The sequence below is a fragment of the Chiloscyllium plagiosum genome, unplaced genomic scaffold (assembly GCF_037043375.1).
Source record: "Chiloscyllium plagiosum isolate Xiang-an unplaced genomic scaffold, Cpla_swu_hap1 HiC_scaffold_28, whole genome shotgun sequence".
NCBI classification, from domain to species: domain Eukaryota; kingdom Metazoa; phylum Chordata; class Chondrichthyes; order Orectolobiformes; family Hemiscylliidae; genus Chiloscyllium; species Chiloscyllium plagiosum.
In genome coordinates this window covers 21,081,356-21,100,374 of record NW_028270166.1, presented here as the reverse complement: position 1 = coordinate 21,100,374, position 19,019 = coordinate 21,081,356, and the positions used below count along the sequence as shown (strand labels likewise).

Below are 19,019 nucleotides of genomic sequence, written 5' to 3'. Positions count from 1 at the left end.
ACGAGATTCTGGATCAGTGGAAGAGCACAACAATTCAGGCAGCATCCAACGAGCAGCGAAATCGACGTTTCGGGCAAAAGCCCTTCATCAGGAATAAAGGCAGAGAGCCTGAAGCGTGGAGAGATAAGCTAGGGGAGGATGGGGGTGGGGAGAGAGTAGCATAGAGTACATTGGGTGAGTGGGGGAGGAGATGAAGGTGATAGGTCAGGGAGGAGAGGGTGGAGTGGATAGGTGGAAAAGGAGCTAGGCAGGTCGGACAAGTCATGGGGACAGTGCTGAGCTGGAAGTTTGAAACTAGGATGAGGTGAAGGTGAGTCCTTTGCTGAGGACTGATCATTCGTCCTCAGTGAGTAGGAGGTCTGGAGGGATGGTGAAAACTCGGCAGGGCTGGGAGCTGGGATCTGGTGTGGGTGTGGAGCTGGGAGTGGGGTCAGAGCCAGTACCTGGAGTGGGTGTGTTGGTCGGGGGAATGGGGGTGGAGTCATGAGCAGGGGTAGTGTTCCTCTCGGGGTTCTGGGGGGGTGGGGATAGTGACAATGGGGTCTGTGGGGGGCGTGTCAGCAGAATGCAGGTGAGTGGCGCTGGTGGGGGCGGAAGTGGTGGCAGACACGGGAGTCGGGGTGGCGGAAGTCACTGAGCGTGTGACATCGGCTCTCCACGCTTCAGGCTGTCTGCCTTTATTCCTGATGAAGGGCTTTTGCCCGAAACGTCGATTTCGCTGCTCGTTGGATGCTGCCTGAATTGCTGTGCTCTTCCAGCACCACTGATCCAGAATGTGGTATGGCTTGGCCTGGTGGAGCAATAGGACCACCCAGCTATTTAAATGGTGAAAGTTTGCACTCCCCTAAAGGCTGCTTAATTCAAGCGTTATTAATACCCAGATCTGTGGTGAAGCATGTCCTTCTGGATATTGTCTGGGCGCTCATAATTCCTGGGGTCTACTCATTTCTGGTTTCCAGTTGTGTTGCCTTGTAGATTATGTAGAAATAGGCATTTCCATTTCTTTTGGTGTCTTTAAATTCAACAGACTGCTCTTTCAGTTATGAATTGTCTCTGCCCATCCTTTCCTCTGTAACCAACTCCTGAAATGGTAAATTTTTATAAGAATTCAGGTACTTAAGATTAAATTTATACCACTGTGTGGCAGGGGTGCATGTGAGTTTTTCCTGTTCTGAGGAGAAAATTAGTACTTGAACAACATTGCAGTTTTACTGCTTAGAGTACTTGACACAAATAAAAGCTTGCTGCGATTATCACATTTTACATTTGGAGCAAACCTGAATCTGACTTCCAGCTATGTATTTAAGAAAATACAATGCAGTATTCTGCTTGAAGTGACTACGTGAATTGAGAGTGGAAATTAAGTTGAGCCTTTTTGCAGAGTTTTTAGTATCAACAGCATTGCTATGGATGCCTGTTTTGCCAACTGATTTCTTGAAGTATTCCACACAAGAGACAAAGGGCCTCAGTTTTTTTTCGTTCCAGATTAGAGAATTTTCTACAATCTCAGCAGTTAGATTAAGACTATTTTTTAAAAAGCAGTGTTTGTTGTCTTTTTTCAAATCCTCTTCCTGATTTGGTCAACAGGATGTTGACTGGTATTAGTCTAATATTAATTGTTGGGTCTGTCACTTTTTCAAATGCAAGTATATATCCCAAAATTTGGCATTTTCTCCATAAGAACTAATCAACAGTTTATCTGTGGAAATTATTTGGAGTGCACATTTCTCCTTTTGTGGATATTCCATCCGAAGACGACAAGTTTGAAAGGGCAGCTGCATTGTGCAATCTAACAACGCATTTTATTGTTACAGAAGTCAACCTAAATATAATGTAGCCTGTTCTTTTGTAAAGCTGAAAACCTAATTGCTATAAATGGGTACACCCTGAGGTTAGGTTAATTTGCAGTTGGACATCTTGAAATATGTCACCATTATGTAGGGAAATGTGCCAAAATGTTTACCCATAGCATAGTCTGGCAGAAAGTGAGTCAAATAACTGGATAACTTGGTGGGGGTGTTAATTGAGGGATGCATGTTAGCCAAGCATTTGTAAGACTCCTTATGCTCTTCAAGGCAGCCTAGATTACATGCTCAACTTTCTGGACTGTGACTTGACCTTTATGTCATGGTCACGTTTATTTTAATGCATCTAATTGATCTAGCTGATAATGAATAGAACATAATTTGCATGTGATGCAAATTAGTACTGAAATCTCCTAAACTAAGGATGTGATTTTTTTTTAGGATAATGGAGGGAAACTCTATAGTTTCCAATTCTGACTCATGATGAGGACAGGTTGAGCTTTATTGCCTGTGTGTACTAATAAACTGCACATTTGCCCTCAACAGTCACCAAAAACCACTTTTGACATGTCAAAAATGCTGATGAGGTTAATCTCTTTGGAAAATGTAGAAATGGGAAGAAATCATAAAATGCATGTCAACAGTTGTAATTTCAGGGCAGAAGCTGTTTGTTCAGCAACTTGTAATAAGTTTCAAAAAATCTTTTAAATTCTGGAATTGGATAGGGGAAGAGCTACAAGAATGATGCATAGTGCCAGAGTATTGAACTATGAGAAGAGTCTAAGAAAAGTTAGCTTTGTTGGCTTTGAAAATAAGTGATTGAGGTGGAGTGGGAGCTATCAGAACCACATGTAATATACAACAATAAAGAAGGCAAAAGCAGGGCACCGTATCTTCAATACACCATAAAGTAGATCAAGGTCCAAACTGTTGAAAGAGAAATGCAGGTTTTAAATTCTTCCAAAAGTAGTCAACATTTGAAATTGAATTTTTAGGGTAACGGAGGGAAATGTAATAGTTTCCAGTTCTGAAACATATAATGAAAACATGTTGATCCTTTCTGACTGCATGAATGACAGGAGGTCAAATACCCTTTTTTGTCTTTATGTCTTTTGATTTTACATAGTGTGACATTTGTGCTGCATTCTTGTGGAGAATATAGGTGGCTGTCACTTTCAAAGATGTTTTAACACACAATAAATGGGCGGCACGGTGGCACAGTGGTTAGCACTGCTGCCTCACAGCGCCAGAGACCCGGGTTCAATTCCCGCCTCAGGCGACTGACTGTGTGGAGTTTGCACGTTCTCCCCGTGTCTGCGTGGGTTTCCTCCGGGTGCTCCGGTTTCCTCCCACAGTCCAAAGATGTGCAGGTCAGGTGAATTGGCCATGCTAAGTTGCCCGTAGTGTTAGGTAAGGGGTAAATGTAGGGGTATGGGTGGGTTGCGCTTCGGCGGGTCGGTGTGGACTTGTTGGGCCGAAGGGCCTGTTTCCACACTGTAATCTAATCTAATCTAAAAAAAAAATGCCTTGCATTGCTCAAGATTAAGAGATTGCTTAGTGATACCTGCTGGTTTGCATTTTCTGTTTCTTGAACGCAAGAGATTTTACAAGTATATGTTTGACCTATTCATAACACTTTCAAATCTGTGTCAAAGCGTTATTATTTCAAGCCCTGCTCTAACGATGTGGGCATATAATCTGGACCAACACTGAGTGCTGAAGTGTTAGAGGTGTATTAAGTTGTGTTTTGGAAGTTTAAAATGTTTATTTTTCAAAATGAGCCATTGAAAGGTAGTGTTGACAGTATGAACAGAAGCTGATATCTAATCCAACATGCAATAGTATCCTTATTACAATGCAAGATAGTTGTTCATTACATTTTTCTGCATTGCATCACAAGGGTGGCAAGTGTATACCATATTGTAAAACTGAGCTGTATATGTAATCATTTTAAGATAGAGTTTAACACAGAAGAATGGGAACTTCAGTTTGCGTATCAGATTGATGTGATTTGAAACAACTAGGTAATAAGCAATTGACGATTATTTCATAAAGTGTTCTCCATTCTCCTCTCCCATTTGCAAACCTCTCTCCTGCTCCTCCACCCTACCAACTCCACTCCCTTCAAATTGAAGCAAAATTCTGAAATGAATTTGTTGGAAAATAAAAGTTTCCAGCTCCATTAGTACAATATTAACTATATATTCGCTTGCGAATATGAAATGTATTGATGTATGTGGGACGACATTTGTGGAGTCGTAAGAAAGTTATATGCATGTTTTGTCCAGTTTGTGAACCTCTAATGTTAAACAGCCTGTAGCACGTTTTCACATCTGTTGTTCTCTAAATTATTTTAAATGTTACTGAAACTGAGATGAGTGGAAGGATTATTTTGAGAATTTATCTTTGAAAAATGTAGGAATTTCTCTTTAACTATGCAATCATAAAGTACAATGACTTCATAAAATATACATATGCATTTCAATTTATATATGTCTGCAGTTTCACAAAAATATATTGCACCACTTTGATTTCAATTTTGAAGAAAAGTATTTTTTGATTAAGGTTGAAAGTTTTTAATTATGACAATGCATTCTGATATGGTATCATTGGCAATAAATTCCATCCATTGCCGTGTCTCCTGAAAATGTAGAAATTATTTAAATATAAAATTGAGAAATATTGTTTTCAGTGTCTTTTCTTCCACTTGCTGCCACTGGTTAAATTTAAACTTTGGAATGTTTCTTGTGTTGATGCCTGTGCAGTCAAAAGATAGATCCAGCAAGGGTATGAAATTGGCAAAATAATGTAAACAATGGTGATGAATGGTTGAGTTTTAGAAAGGTGTACAATGGGGTTCCCCATAGGTCAGACTAGGATTACTGCTTTTGATAGATGTGTCCTAGGTCAATTACATGTTTCTACTGTCGTTGGGAAATTTTGAAGTGTAGTGAGCTGCGTGGAAGTTTAACTTCAAAAAGAGATAAGAATGGCTGTTGGAATGAACAGACATAGGGCAGATGTGATTTATTATATAGATGTATGAAATTAAACATAAAATTGAAGTTTTATAAATATAGGCATAGAATACAAATGAAAATATCTTATGGATGAACCATGTTTTAACACTGATATGGACTGAATTACAGTATTTACTTATTTTGGGCAATGCTCTTTGGGAAAGATATGAAGGCTTTGGAGAGGGTTGAGGAAATATTTACTAGCATGGCTCCAAGGATGACCTGAAGTTAATTTCAATTACAAAGATAGATTCAAAAAGGTATGTGTTCTCTTTGAAGAAGAGAAGATTGAGAGGCAGTTTGATTGAGATGCTCAAAATCCTGTTGTGTCTAGACCATGGCTGACGAGAACATGTTCCAATGACAAAGAAGTTGAAACCCTAGAGATGAAGATGATCAGCAAAAAAGACCATTAATAAAATGTAAGAATGTAATGCCTGAGAATATAATGAAATCAGATTTATTCGTAGCTTTCCAAAGAAAATTTGATAAGCAACTGATGAGAAAATTTACCGGACTATGAGAAAGTACAGGAGAGTTGGGCTAGGTGAGTGGCACAAGCACAGTGGGCTGCATGGTCTCCTGTGTTGTACCTATTCTGTCTTTCAACTCTGTCCAAGATTTGTTGTACTACACAGTAACAAGTAGAAGTTGCACCTTCTGTCACCAGTTATAGCAAAAAAAGACACAAATAAAAAAACTCAATCCCTTTTGCATGCATAATAATGAGTGCAATCAAGAGTAAAGTGTTGCAACAGTTGAACAAGTTCATTGCAGGCTTGCCTCATTGTGCAGAGAGTACCACATTGCAGAAGATGGTTTTGGATTAGATCCTCGTGTAAGATTCTGTCTGTTCAGATGAACATGAAGGCTTTCATAGTACTATGTCAAGAAGCACTATTATTTTTCATTGTATTTTGAGCAACTATAATTCCATATTCTATATCATTGCAACAAAATAATTAGCCATTCATTTCATCACTTTATGGTGACTTTTTAAAGTTAACAAATATACAATGTGATCCTATCTCAAGTAAAGCATTTTGGGATGTCCTGAGACTATAGTCGGTTTTATATAAATATTGATTTTTTTTTGTGAATTGCAGATTTGTTTGCTTCAGTTTTCAACTATTGGAATAATGTCTGAATTCAGACAAGGTCAATTGTAATGGGTATTAATCTGAGATACTCTTGGCAGACGCAGCAACAGCTTTAAATTAAAAAGAATAAAAGAAAGAATTACTTTGAAGTGGGTGGAAACTGCTAAGTGATGACCCTCTCATATGCTTGATTTCCTTTTCCTTGCAGATATGGCATCAGTCCTGAAAACATTATATTGTATGGGCAGAGTATTGGTACCGTTCCAACTGTTGATTTGGCTTCCCGGTATGAGTGTGCTGCTGTTATTCTGCATTCTCCGCTAACCTCAGGAATGCGGGTGGCATTCCCAGACACAAAGAAAACATACTGCTTTGATGCATTCCCCAAGTAAGTACCCACTACTGTTGTTTAATTGGAGCTGATTCCTCATCAGTTCTTGCGTTGTCCCTTGATAGTGACGACTTGAGGCATCTTGATATTTTAAATCAACTTGTACGGATGCATTATGACACTGACTAGAGCAGGTGGGATTTGAATCCAGACCTTGTGACCCAAAAGTTGAGGTACTACCTTTGCACAAGAACCTAACTCAAGGCATCTAACCATGCCTAATCTTAGCATATGCGTGTGGGGTTATAAATAATAAATCATTGTATATGGCCAACAAAATGAAGTATGCTGCAGATATTGTGAGACTACTTCAACATAATTACTGCATCGTAGATATAGTACATTTTATCTGGTAGTGCATTATTGCATGTAATTCCTCGGATTACATGTAGTGGAACAGGCCATTTAGCTCCACCAGACCATGCCACATTTATTCTCCATTCTCATTTTTCCTCATCAAAGTGTACTGTTATAACCCTTTATTCCCTTCTCTCTCATGTACTTTGCCTATCCATTTTGAAAGCCGTTAGGTCACTTTTCAGCCTTCCTTCCCAGAGAGAAGAGACCCAGCCTTGCAATTTTTTTTCTTTATGTATATCCATCTATTTCTGGGTATTACCTTTGCAAGTCGTCTTCACACATTCTCTAATGCCCCTGAATCCTTGTTCTAGTGTGGTGACCAGAACTGGCTATAGTACTCGGTGGTTTTACCAAAGTTCAGTACAGGTATAGTGTAATCTTCATACTTGACAATTTTGAAATACAGTCAGTTCTGATATAACATGATAGTTCCATTTTCGTGTGAGTTCTCTTTAAGAAAATAGGGCAATGGCCTTGCCATTTAACTTAATGGGGTCAGAATCGCATTGAAAGCCAATACAGAGGAACCTCAATTATCTGAATGAGATGGGCGGGTACTATTTCATTTGGGTAATTGATTATTCAGATAATAGATTTGACCTTAAACAAGGGAAGCCATACTGATCTAATGCGGTGCTCTACCAGAGAGTTTGTTTAAATCTATAATTTTGATGAGTCTGCTATTTAAACAAACTAATCTTTGCCTTTTGCAAATTGCAAGTTAAACTAAGAAGGACTAAGCCCTTACCATCATAAATATGAAATCCCAGCATTAAACAAGGTCCTGAACAGCTTCTACAATCACAAAAGCATTTGTCAGTTTCCGTGAACTCAGTGTCACAATAGAAAGACACAAGTACTGCCTCGTGTATGCGTTTACTTTCTCTGCCATTTTTGACATTAATGGCCCAGGACAGTGACAGGAATAAAGCACTGACTTTTGGAAGAGGCTATGTAACTAGCCCTTATGTTAAAAAAAAAATCCAGCTTGTGTTTCTGATTTTGCCAGCATTTTTGCATGTTCTTCAGTACAGGTAATTCGAATTCACTTACATTTTTGTTACATTTTACAGGATCTTGAGATCATCTTCGGATAATCCGAAATTCAGATAATCGAGATCCCTCTGTACATGTATAGAAAGTTCACATTCCTACACATTACAGCATACATTCTTCAATTGTGTTAAAGCCAATTCGTGTTGAAGAACAATGTGTTATCTCAGAACTGACTATACTTGTTTGTTTGTATTGGCCTTGCTAACCTGTGGCAGTGTTTGCTGACTAGTGCATTCGTGTTCTGATGCTATTTGTTCATCCATCCTACCTGGATGATCGCTTTCCAAGTAATAAATTACCTCCCTATTCTTCCCCTCAAAATATGCAGCTTAACATTTATCTGTTGAGCTTCATTTGACAATTATTTCCCCTTTCTGCGAGTTTATTAATGCCCTCCTCTAACTTGATACAGTCCTCCTCAGCATTGATTGTTCTTACCAAGTTTGTTTTTAGAAATTTAGAATTTGGAAATTGTTTTTGATTTCAAAGTTCGAATTGTTAATGTAAACTGTGAACAGCTGTGGTCTTAGTACTGATCCTGGTGGAATACCACTTTCCACTACTCTGAATAACCCTTTACTCCCATCCCTTCCTTCCTGTCTTGAAATACAGCAATTCAGTCTGCAAATTGTTTCCTGATTTCACATTCAACTCGCCTTATACATTAGTTTATTACTAATGCTCTTTTGAAAATCTAAATTTGTATTTACTGAATTCCAATCTGTTTTCCTCCTTTTATCTCCTTTAAAAAAAATTGAGTTGGTCAAACAAGATATTCCATGCCAATTTAATCATTCCTATCACCTCTACATATTCATGAATACTCACCTGCGGTTTTATTTTCGTGCTGGTTAAACTCTGATGCCAGATTCAGACTTCATTCAGAAGCCACTTTCTCCAATGTTATGGCTGTAGTGTGACTATATCTTGGTATAAACCAATGGAAATGATGATGACAACCACAATTTTCAGTGTTAATTATTGATCACAATTGTGGGAGCTTGTCTGCCTGCAGGAGTTAGCAACTTCCCATGCAAGCATCATAATGGTAAATCAAAGATTAAACTTCCCACACCAAAGATTCAGTTTCCAAAACTCTGTTTGCAAAATTTTACACTTAATGCTTTATTAATGAAGTACAGATGGTGCTAACATGTGATAAGTTTGATCATTTTGAGAACTAAAATGAGTACAAGGAAATTTTGATCAGATGGTGAAATTTTGAATGCAAAGCCAAAGAGTGTATTACATCTTTACAAAATAAAGTAATGTGTTTTAGAGCAAGCAGATTAGTGTATGGTAGTGTGAAGATTTAATTTGTTGATACTTGAAAATCAATAAGTCAGAGCAGTAATGCTAATTTCAAACTATGTAAAAAGAGCGCAAAGTTTTGCGGTAGAAGGCATGTACGATAACAATTATGATATAACATTGCAGATATATCCTTTTGTGAGACCTCAATTGCATTTTGGCGTGCATACTGTAGGAAAGATATTTAGAGAGCATACAGCAGTGATTTGGTAAGACGCTACCTGATATGAGGGAAGTTAGATAATGTAAGGATAATTTGTTTAAAATTGTCGTGATGAGGCAATACTAGATTTGAGACAGATTATTTTGAGTGGTTGTGGGATCTAGAATGTGGGTAAAAGATTAGCAGAGGACAGGAGAAATATCTTTGCATACCTTGGGATGAATAGTATATTGAGGGGTAATCTAACTGAAGTGTTCCCACTAAATTGCTGTAGATTCTAATTCACTGTTAATTTTCAAAAAATAGACCCATGTATTTTTATTAACATTACTAACTATCAAAATGTATTATATAGATCTAAATTCATGGAATTATTTTTATTAAAATTCTCAGGTATAGTTAAGGAATTTGGAATTGTGTTGAAATTGGTCATGATCTGACTTATGGAGAACTGGCATTAGGGCTTACTCTTGTTGCTGTTTGAATCATGTGGTTGAAGGAAGTGGGAATAAAAGGATATGGGAACAAGACAGAGCACGTAGAATTATGACTGCTCCCCAAATGGATGATAAGTGTTGTCATGGACCGATTTGACCAAATCGTTTGTTTCCATGTGACCAATTTATTTGTTTCGGATTCAGTCATCGTCCAATAGTCCTTTGTCAAATCTTAAGAGAAAAGTGCCAGGAGAGTCTAACATTCTGATGCATGTTTTTCTCAGTTTGCATTAGATTGCAAAGTATTGATAGATGAGGAAGGCCCAATTTAATTCATCTAAAGGAATCCTGAAGTCATTGTTGCACCCAGTTGCTTGCTTAAGTAGTCCAAGAGTGTTTTAAGATAGCTAAACCTTGAGTTTACTTTTCATTATTTTGAATCTGTGTCACGTTGTCCCATTCTCAGAAGTAACCAGTATATACCTATTATTCCGTTTCCAAATTATAGAAGAGAATGTGCTGGGGGTCTTAAAATGCATAACGGTGGATAAATCCCTGGGACCTGATCAGGTGCATCCTAGAACTTTGTGGGAACGTCTAAGAGCTTGCTGAGCTCCTTGCTGAGATATTTGTATCAACAGCCATGGGGATTGGCTAATATGGTAGCATTACTTAAAGTTGGTAAGGAAAACCAGGGAAAGTATTTCGTAGAGAAGGTGCAAAATGTGACCTACTCTTGTGAAATTAGGCAGCACGGGTGACTAAGGTGTCAGTGGGGGAGCACTTTGGGGCAAGCAACTATAATTCTATTAAATTTAAAATAGTGACGGAAAAAGATAGACCAGATCTAAAAGTTGAAGTTCTAAATTGGAGAAAGGCCAATTTTGATGGTATTAGGCAAGAACTTTCAAAAGCTGATTGGGGGCAGATGTTCGCAGGTAAAGGGACAGCTGGAAAATGGGAAGCCTTCAGAAATGAGGTAACGAGAATCCAAATAAAGTATATTTCTGTTAGGGTGAAAGGAAAGGCTGGTAGGTATAGGGAATTCTGGATGACAAAAGAAATTGAGGGTTTGGTTATGAAAAATAGACAGGATAGATCAGGTGAATCCTTCGAGTAGAAAGGCAGTAGGAGTATACTGAGGGAAATCAGGAGGGCAAAAAGGGGACATAGCTTTGGCAAATTGAATTAAGGAGAATCCAAAAGGTTTTTACAAATACATCAAGGGTAACTAGAGAGAGAATAGGTCCCCTCAAAGATCAGCAAGGTGGCCTTTGTATGAAACCGCAGGAGATGGGGGGAGATATTAAACAAGTATTTTCATCAGTGTTTACTGTGGAAAAGGACATGGAAGATATAGAATTTAGGCAAAGAGATGGTGACATGTTGAAAAATGTCCATATTACAGAGGAGGAAGTGTTGAATGTCTTGAAATGCATAAAAAGGGATAAATCCCCAGGACATGATCAGGTGTATCTTAGAACTCTGTGGGAAGCTAGGGAAATGATTGCTGGGCGTCTTGCTGAGATATTTGTATCATCGATAGTCACAGGTGAGGTGCCGGATGACTGGAGGTGGCTAACGTGCCACTGTTTAAGAAAGGTGATAAGAACAAGCCAGGGCACTATAGACCAGTGAGCCTGACGTCAGTGGTGGGCAAGTTGTTGGAGGGAATCCTGAGGGACAGGATGTACATGTATTTGGAAAGGCAAGGACTGATTAGGGATAGTCAACATGGCTTTGTGTGTGGGAAATCATGTCTCACAAACTTGATTTAGTTTTTTGAAGAAGTAACAAAAGATTGATGAGGGCAGAGCTGTAGATGTAATCTATATGGACATCAGTAAGGCGTTTGACAAGGTTCCCCATGGGAGACTGATTAGCAAGGTTAGATCTCATGGAATACAGGGAGACTAGCCATTTGGATACAGAACTGGCTCAAAGGTAGAAGACAGAGGGAGATGGTGGAGGGTTGTTTTTCAGATTGCAGGCCTGTGACCAGTGAAGTGCTACAAGGATTGGTGCTCGGTCCACTACTTTTCGTCATTTCTATAAATGATTTGTATGTGAGCTTAGAAGGTATAGTTAGTACGTTTGGAGATGACACCAAAATTGGAGGTGTAGTGGACAGTGAAGAAGGTTACCTCTGATCCCAACGGGATCTGGACCAGATGGGCCAATGGGCTGAGAAGTGGCAGATGGAGTTTAATTCAGATAAATGTGAGGTGCTGCATTTTGAAAAAGCAAATCTTCGCAGGACTTATACACGTAATGGTAAGGTCCTGGGCAGTGTTGCTGAACAAAGACACCTTGGAGTGCAGGTTCATAGCTCCTTGAAAGTGGAGTTGCAGGTAGATATGATAGTGAAGAAGACGTTTGGTATGCGTTCCTTTATTGGTCAGAATGTAGAGTACAGGAGTTGGGAGGTCATGTTGCAGATGTACAGGACATCGGTTAGGCCACTGTTGGAATATTGCGTGCATTTCTGGTCTCCTTTCTATTGGAAGGGTGTTGTGAAACTTGAAAGGGTTCAGAAAAGATTTAGAAGGATGTTGCCAGGGTTGGAGGGTTTGAGCGATAGGGAGAGGTTGAATTGGCTTGGGCTGTTTTTCCTGGAGCATCGGAGCCTGAGGGGTAACCTTATGGAGGCTTATAAAATCATGAGGGGCCCAGGTAGGACAAATAGACTAGGTCTTTTCCCTGGGTTGGTGGAGTCCAGATCTAGAGGGCATGGGTTTAGGGTGAGAGAGGAAATATATAAAAGAGACCTTTTACACGTAGAGGGTAGTACGTGTATGGTTAGAACTGCCAGAGGAAGTGGTGGTGGCAAGTAGAATTGCAACATTTGAAAGACATCTGGATGGGTATGTGAATAGAAAGCATTTGAAGGGATATGGGCTGGGTGCTGGCAGGTGGGACTCAATTGGGTTGGGATATCTGATTGGCATGGACAAGTTGGACTGAAGAGTCTGCTTCTATGACACTTCGAAGTGAGGAAAAAGAGTGATATAGGCAGAGCAGTAGATGATAATATTGACTTCAGCAAGGCGTTTGATAAGGTTCCACGTGGTAATCCGATTACCGAGGTTAGATCACATGGAATCCAGGGAAAGCTACCCAATTGGATACAAAATTGGCTTGCAGGTAGAAGGCAGGGGTTAGTGGAGGGTTGTGTTTTAGAATTGGAGGCCTGTGATCATCAGTATGCCACAAGGATCGATGCTGAGTCCACTACTTTTCATCATTTATTTAAATCATGTGGATGTGAATATATGAGGTATGATTAGTAAGTTTGCAGAAGACACCAAAATTGGCAGTGCAGTGGACATTGTAGTGAAGAAGACAATTGATGTGCTCGTTGCTGGAATTTGAGGGCATGAGCAATAGGGAGAGGCTGAATATGCTGGGGCTTTTTACCCCTGGGGTGTTAGGAGCTGAGGGGTAACTTTGTAGAGGTTTATAAAATCATGAAGGGGCATGGATAGGGTGAGTAGCCAGGGTATGTTTCCCAGGGTTGTGAAGTCCAAAACTAGAAGGTATAGGTTTAAGGTGAGAGGGGAAAAATTTAAATGACCTGAGGGGTAACGTTTGCACAGAGGATGGTGTGTGTATTGATCGAGCTGCCAGAGGAAGTGGTGGAGATGGGTATAGTTACATTTAAAAGGCATCTGGATGGGTACATGAATAGGAAGGGTTAAGAGGAATATGTGCCAAACACTGGCAAATAGGGTGAGATCAGTTTGATTTCTGGTCAGCACAGGCTAGTTGGACCGAAGTCTCTGTTTCTGTGCTGTATAACTCTATCCCCTTCCTTACCCTGTGCATCTTTAAAATACCATTTCAGAGGTAACTCCTTTCCCATTCTTTACTGCATAGTTTGGGTCATTGTAATTGGGAAATAACATCATGTTTGGAATTTATAGTAAGAAAGAAGTGGTTTGTCAACTGTTTCCATTAAACCTTCTTCTACCTCAATCCAGCTGCTGCATTGTGTACATATCTCAGGTGTTTGTTCCAGAATGTAGAAGGGCACAGCTTAATGATGGTGCATATCTCTCTCTATCTCATTTCACGTGCAGATGTCCATATGTAGTGGTGCATAGACTTATCTTCCCAAGTTGCCAAATACTTGTTTCCCCACTCTTCATAGGTTGACCTGGAGCGACTACCAAGTGGCAATTATTGTTTCACTTGAAGTAGTTTTTTTTTCAGCTTTGACCTGGATGGTACAGAAGAAAGAGTTGAAGAGTGCAGTGCTGGGAAAGCACAGTTGGTCAGGCAGCATCCTGGAGGAGCAGGAGAATCTGTATCAGGCATAATCCCTTCATCAGAAGAAAGCCTTTTGTATATCTATAACTGTGGGTTAGTGATATAGCAGCAGTTAAAAGATCCATTTTATATTTAAAAGGTAAGATTCCACTGCCACTGTAACTGAGATTAGGCATTATTATTTCTTGGAAGAGTGACAGTGGCAGAATCTGGCACTTTTCATTATGAAAGTTGTTTTTAGTGGCTTCTTGTCTGGTAAAGCAAACATAACCTTTTTCATTCACAATTTTACTAAGTTGTGTGTTTATCACAGCATCTTTGTAACCATTGATTTAAGAGAGAGCAGCCAGTATCGCATCCTGTATACAGGGCGACCCTCGATTCCGCAGTTTCAGTCACCCGCAGTTTACTGCGTCCGAATATATTATAGGGAACCTTCCGGGGCCAATGGGCTGCTGGGAAGTGGAATTTCCCCCATTGAGATGAATGGGTTTGCTGCTATCTGCGGTTTTTGGGCTTTCACAGTAGATACTGGAATGTGTCCCCCGTGGGTACGGGCGCTGCTGTACTGATAATCCGAACTTGTGTGTCATTTGCATAGTTTCCATAAGGAACTAAAGCATTTGCTGCAAAGGAGAAAAAATGTAAGGATAAAACATCCTCGATTCCTGTTGCATTCATCCCAGTGCTGGGTTTAGGCACACCATTCAGTACTGGGAAGATGTCTTATATTTTAGAATTGCATGGCACGGAAGGAAATCATTTGATATTGTATCTATGTGCTGGCTGTTTGAAAGAGCTCTCCAATTAGCCTGACATCCCTAAAAATCACTTGGTGAAAAGTAAATTTCCTTTTATCAATATTTTGTGATGTCTGCGTAAGCTGTGCAGACATATTGGGTGACACATTTCTACAACCAGGAACTGCAGAACTAACTAGTTCTAACCTATTTCTTGCAGAAGCAAACATCACCATGTGATATTGCCGTCCATAGCACTTATGGTATGCTGTCTAGAACATATGAAGAAGTTTCTTGTTTTGCAAGATGACTCTTTCTTTTTGCGTCATCAGAGACATACTGCAATGGTTTATTCAAAGCAGTCGCCTGATACGAGGGGTTTTAAAGCATTGTGCCTTTGTCTGCCAGGAATTGGTCTGCAGATTTATGTCCATCTGATCAGATTTGAGCACTCCCTGGTTTTATGTCGACAGCAAACGAAAATTTAATTGTGGTTAAATGTACCTGAAGTACTTAACAGTTTTCAGAGATTAGATAACTATTATATATGAATGAAGATTTATCTTTATTGTTGACTAACTGGCATCTTATTTCTATTGTATGCTAATAAAAACATCTTCTACAATGACAGCAATATTACCCTTTCTTTGCAGATGTTCAGATGGGAATCCAAGATTTAATATTTGCTTGAGATTCTCAGGCATGTCTTTGTTTATAATGGCAGGACTCCTAGAAATGTCAGTATCGACAAGTGTTTGTAATACGCCATAATAAATGAATGGCTTTCTTAAAATAATTCAGCAATACTGCTCAAAAGCATGCATATAAAGCTAGTTAATAACATCAATAATTTGGTCATTCTGGCACTCCAATTCACCCTTTGAACTGGTCAAATGTGATCCTCGAAATGAATGTTCATGATGGTGATGTGCAAGAGTTTAACATCTTCAATGGCATTTTTTATTTACTACTTTAAGTATTGACCCATTTGAAATAAGTAGACAATTCCTTTGTTTAAAATCACCAGCAATAATTTTTAGAGGCTCGTTTTGTTCTGCTATCTCCACTATTTACTTTGCCCAACTCCCTGAATACTTGCTGCTTTTATCTTGATCGGCCCCCTGGCCATGCTGTCTCCTGCTCTACCCTTATTGAACTGCTGTTGTCCCATGTTGACACATAATCTGAACCCCAAAATTAAATCAGAGGCCAAAAGAAGTTCACAGATGATCAAGATTAAATTGCAGCACCAGTTTGCCTTGACTGACCCATTCTATTGACTTTTAGCATTCTAATGTGACAAATCAGGACAGTCATCTGGACAGCATGTTGGGAGAATTACAAACGAGCAAGTGACCGGGTGATGATGAAATCCCAAGAGTAGTCCTCACATCAGTTGATCAGAAGCCCATAGCCTAGGACAGGGCTTCTCTCTGCACTCTCTCGCAGTCCAGCAGAGATTACCCCCGAAAATTTAGGGGATGAATGTTCCCAATATAGCTGGCTGAATAATCCAACTGACTAGCTGTATAAATAGTGGCTGCAGGAGCAGATCAGAGGCTAAGAGCACTGTAGTAAGTAAATCACCCCTTGATTCCCCAAAGCTTGTCCCCTTTTCAACAAGGCACAATTGACAAGTCAGATGGAATACTCCCCACTTGCCTGGATGAGTGCAGCTGCAACACACAAAGCTTGACACCATCCAGCACAAAGCAACCCACTTGATTGGTATGACATTCACCCTCTCCTGCAGCAAAGTGTACCAAAAGGTGCACAGTCGCAATTCATCAAGGATCCTTGGCACCTTCCAAATTTTTGTCTGACTTGCTGGAAGTACAAGGGCAGCAGATATATAAGCACACTGTCACCTGAAAATTCCCTTCAAAGCTGCTCACCCTCCTAACTTGGAAATATATAGCTCTTCCTTCTATGTTGCTGGGTCAAAATCCTGGCATTCCTTCCCTAATGGAATCGTCAGTCTACCTACAGTACATGGACAGCAGCAGTTCAAAATAAGACTTACCGCCACTACCTAAAGGGTAGCTAGGGACAGGCAATAAGTGCTGGCCCAGACAGTGACGCCTTCATATCACAAGTGAATTAAAACAAAGAATGCATATATAATACAGTGTCCCTAAATTACTGAACTAGCTTTTCTACTCCTTCATTCTATTTTACAAAAGGTTGGAGTAGAATAGGCATTTTCTTTGTATTACTACTGACCCTTTAAATACCTAATGGTGCAAATTAAATGTATTAAAATTGTTTTACTGACATTAAGCTCAGGGACAGAGCTGGATGTGTGCTGTGGAACATGCATTGCTGCATTTCTGCCCCTCCCAGTTTTCTGCAGGACAGTTCCAACCATATCAGATACATTTATGTGGATGGAAGTAAAGGCAAAATATTAGTTTTTCTCCATTTCCTACGTTCCTAAATTATTCAGGCAGTAGAGAAAAGGAAGGTCTGCAACTAAAAGTAAAATGCTGCTGAAGTTTATTTTCTTTCTCCTACCCACATAATTCTGACAGAGGCCTGAGTAAAAGTTCTCTAATGTGCTGGTGACCCAAGGGCTCTAACTATGACTGGAGGCAGGAGGATATCAATGGGACCTTTGGTAATGTCTGCTCATGCAGATTGACTGACCTAGTACAAGGTAGAATGAGTAGTCCTCTGAACTATCATACAAAGAGCATTCATCTAGGTGAGGAATCAAATGTGGACTGAACTAATGGAATCCAGGAGTCACCTTAAATAAAAGAGAAATTTGAAAGAAAAATAAATTGACTCCTTTATAAGTGATCTTAAATAATGTTCACCATCTGAATTAATACTTTGTTATTTACATTGCATGAACTGAGATGTATTTTACTTTGACACTGTGACTTCGTTTTCTTGTATCTTACAGCATTGATAAAATCTCCAAAATCACATCTCCTGTGTTGATCATCCATGGCACTGAGGATGAAGTGATCGATTTCTCCCATGGGTTGGCATTGTATGAACGCTGCATGAAGGCAGTGGAGCCACTGTGGGTGGAGGGGGCTGGTCACAATGACATTGAACTGTACAGCCAGTATCTGGAACGGCTCCGAAAGTTTATCTCATACGAACTGGTAAATGTGCAACGGAATTGAATGGAACCAAGAACAAACATTTTGGAAAGTCTATTTTTTCAGGAGAACTTTGGATAGCATCGGAAATGCAAACACAACCATGATTTTCTTTTAAATTCGCGTTGGGTGCTAGTGCAGGTAAAATATAGAAGACAAATGTGATGCAGCAGTTAGCCTGGAGAGTATTGCTAATTACTTACAACCATAGTAAATTGTTAATTTTCTATTTGTATAAAAATTTGTGGGGATAAAACCAGAATAAAGTCGAACTTGTCCCTTTAGGAGGCGGGTCTTCTGATGTGATGCCCTTGGTGGTCTTGGCTAAAAGAAAAGCAGTACAATGGCAATTTTTAATCTATTTCATTTCTTCAAATTATGCTAAATCATTCTTGAGTATAAATTTAAAGATCTCATTCAAAAAGGAACAAAAAAACTCCCAAAAAAACCAATGTAATTGCAACACAAGGCTCCGCTCTTTAAGAGACAAGACTCCATACTGTTTTCTCATCCCTTTTAATACTGAGAATATTGATGTGTCATATTAATATCAGCTTGTGATGTATCATAGCTCTTCCCATAGTCCTATGAGCTGCCACCCACGACATCGTTTAAATGTACATCAAAGAGGAGGGAGGATTTGGAGACATTGTACCCTGTTGGCAAGTTACAGGTGTTAAATTGTTTGAGCTGTAACTTATTGATAGAGCAAAAATGGTTCAGTCAAACACTATAGAGTTGAATCTTTCTTGGAAAAGAATGCCTGAGACAATAATCAATGAGAACACGATTGAAAAAGTATCAACTTGGGAAAAATGTTTTATGTTAAAGAAAAAAAATGCTGACATTTGTTTTATAAATGTGGTTCAGGTTAAGGCTGTGAATGTAATGTGAATTGAGTAGCCAGCTCCGTGTACCAAAATCTTAAATTTGGTGTTTGCGCGTTACTTCTGCCATTCCTGCAGCCTTTAGGTCAGGATTTTTCAGTGTTCATTGGGCTATATTTAGAAGTGTTTGGAGTATCAGAATCTGACCAATTTACATTGCAGTGGTGCCTTCTGCAGCACAGATCTGGTGCTTTGAGATTGTTAAGGGCACTGAATTATTCCTGTTGTATCGCAGCAAACTGGTAGATCCATTGAAGTTTGTGTAGCTGCTTGTGGCCTGCATTTTGTACTGTAAGCTGTCCAAAGCAATCAAGGTTAAATGGATTCAGAGATTCATCTCTAAGAAACTTCCCTTGATGGTTCAGTG

At 39.5% G+C, this 19,019-nt stretch overlaps 1 protein-coding gene across 1 annotated transcript in view; it reads left to right on the top strand.

The window, feature by feature from the left end:
- The window catches only part of LOC122565342 (alpha/beta hydrolase domain-containing protein 17B-like), a 74,305-nt gene extending 56,088 nt beyond the window's left edge, over positions 1-18,217 (top strand). The window contains exons 3-4 of the mRNA XM_043721216.2: positions 6,134-6,313; positions 17,561-18,217. Of these exons, the coding sequence (XP_043577151.1) occupies positions 6,134-6,313; positions 17,561-17,789 (409 nt within the window). The 3' untranslated portion in view covers positions 17,790-18,217. The remainder of the gene's footprint in view (positions 1-6,133; positions 6,314-17,560) is intronic.
- Positions 18,218-19,019: the final 802 nt, after the last annotated feature.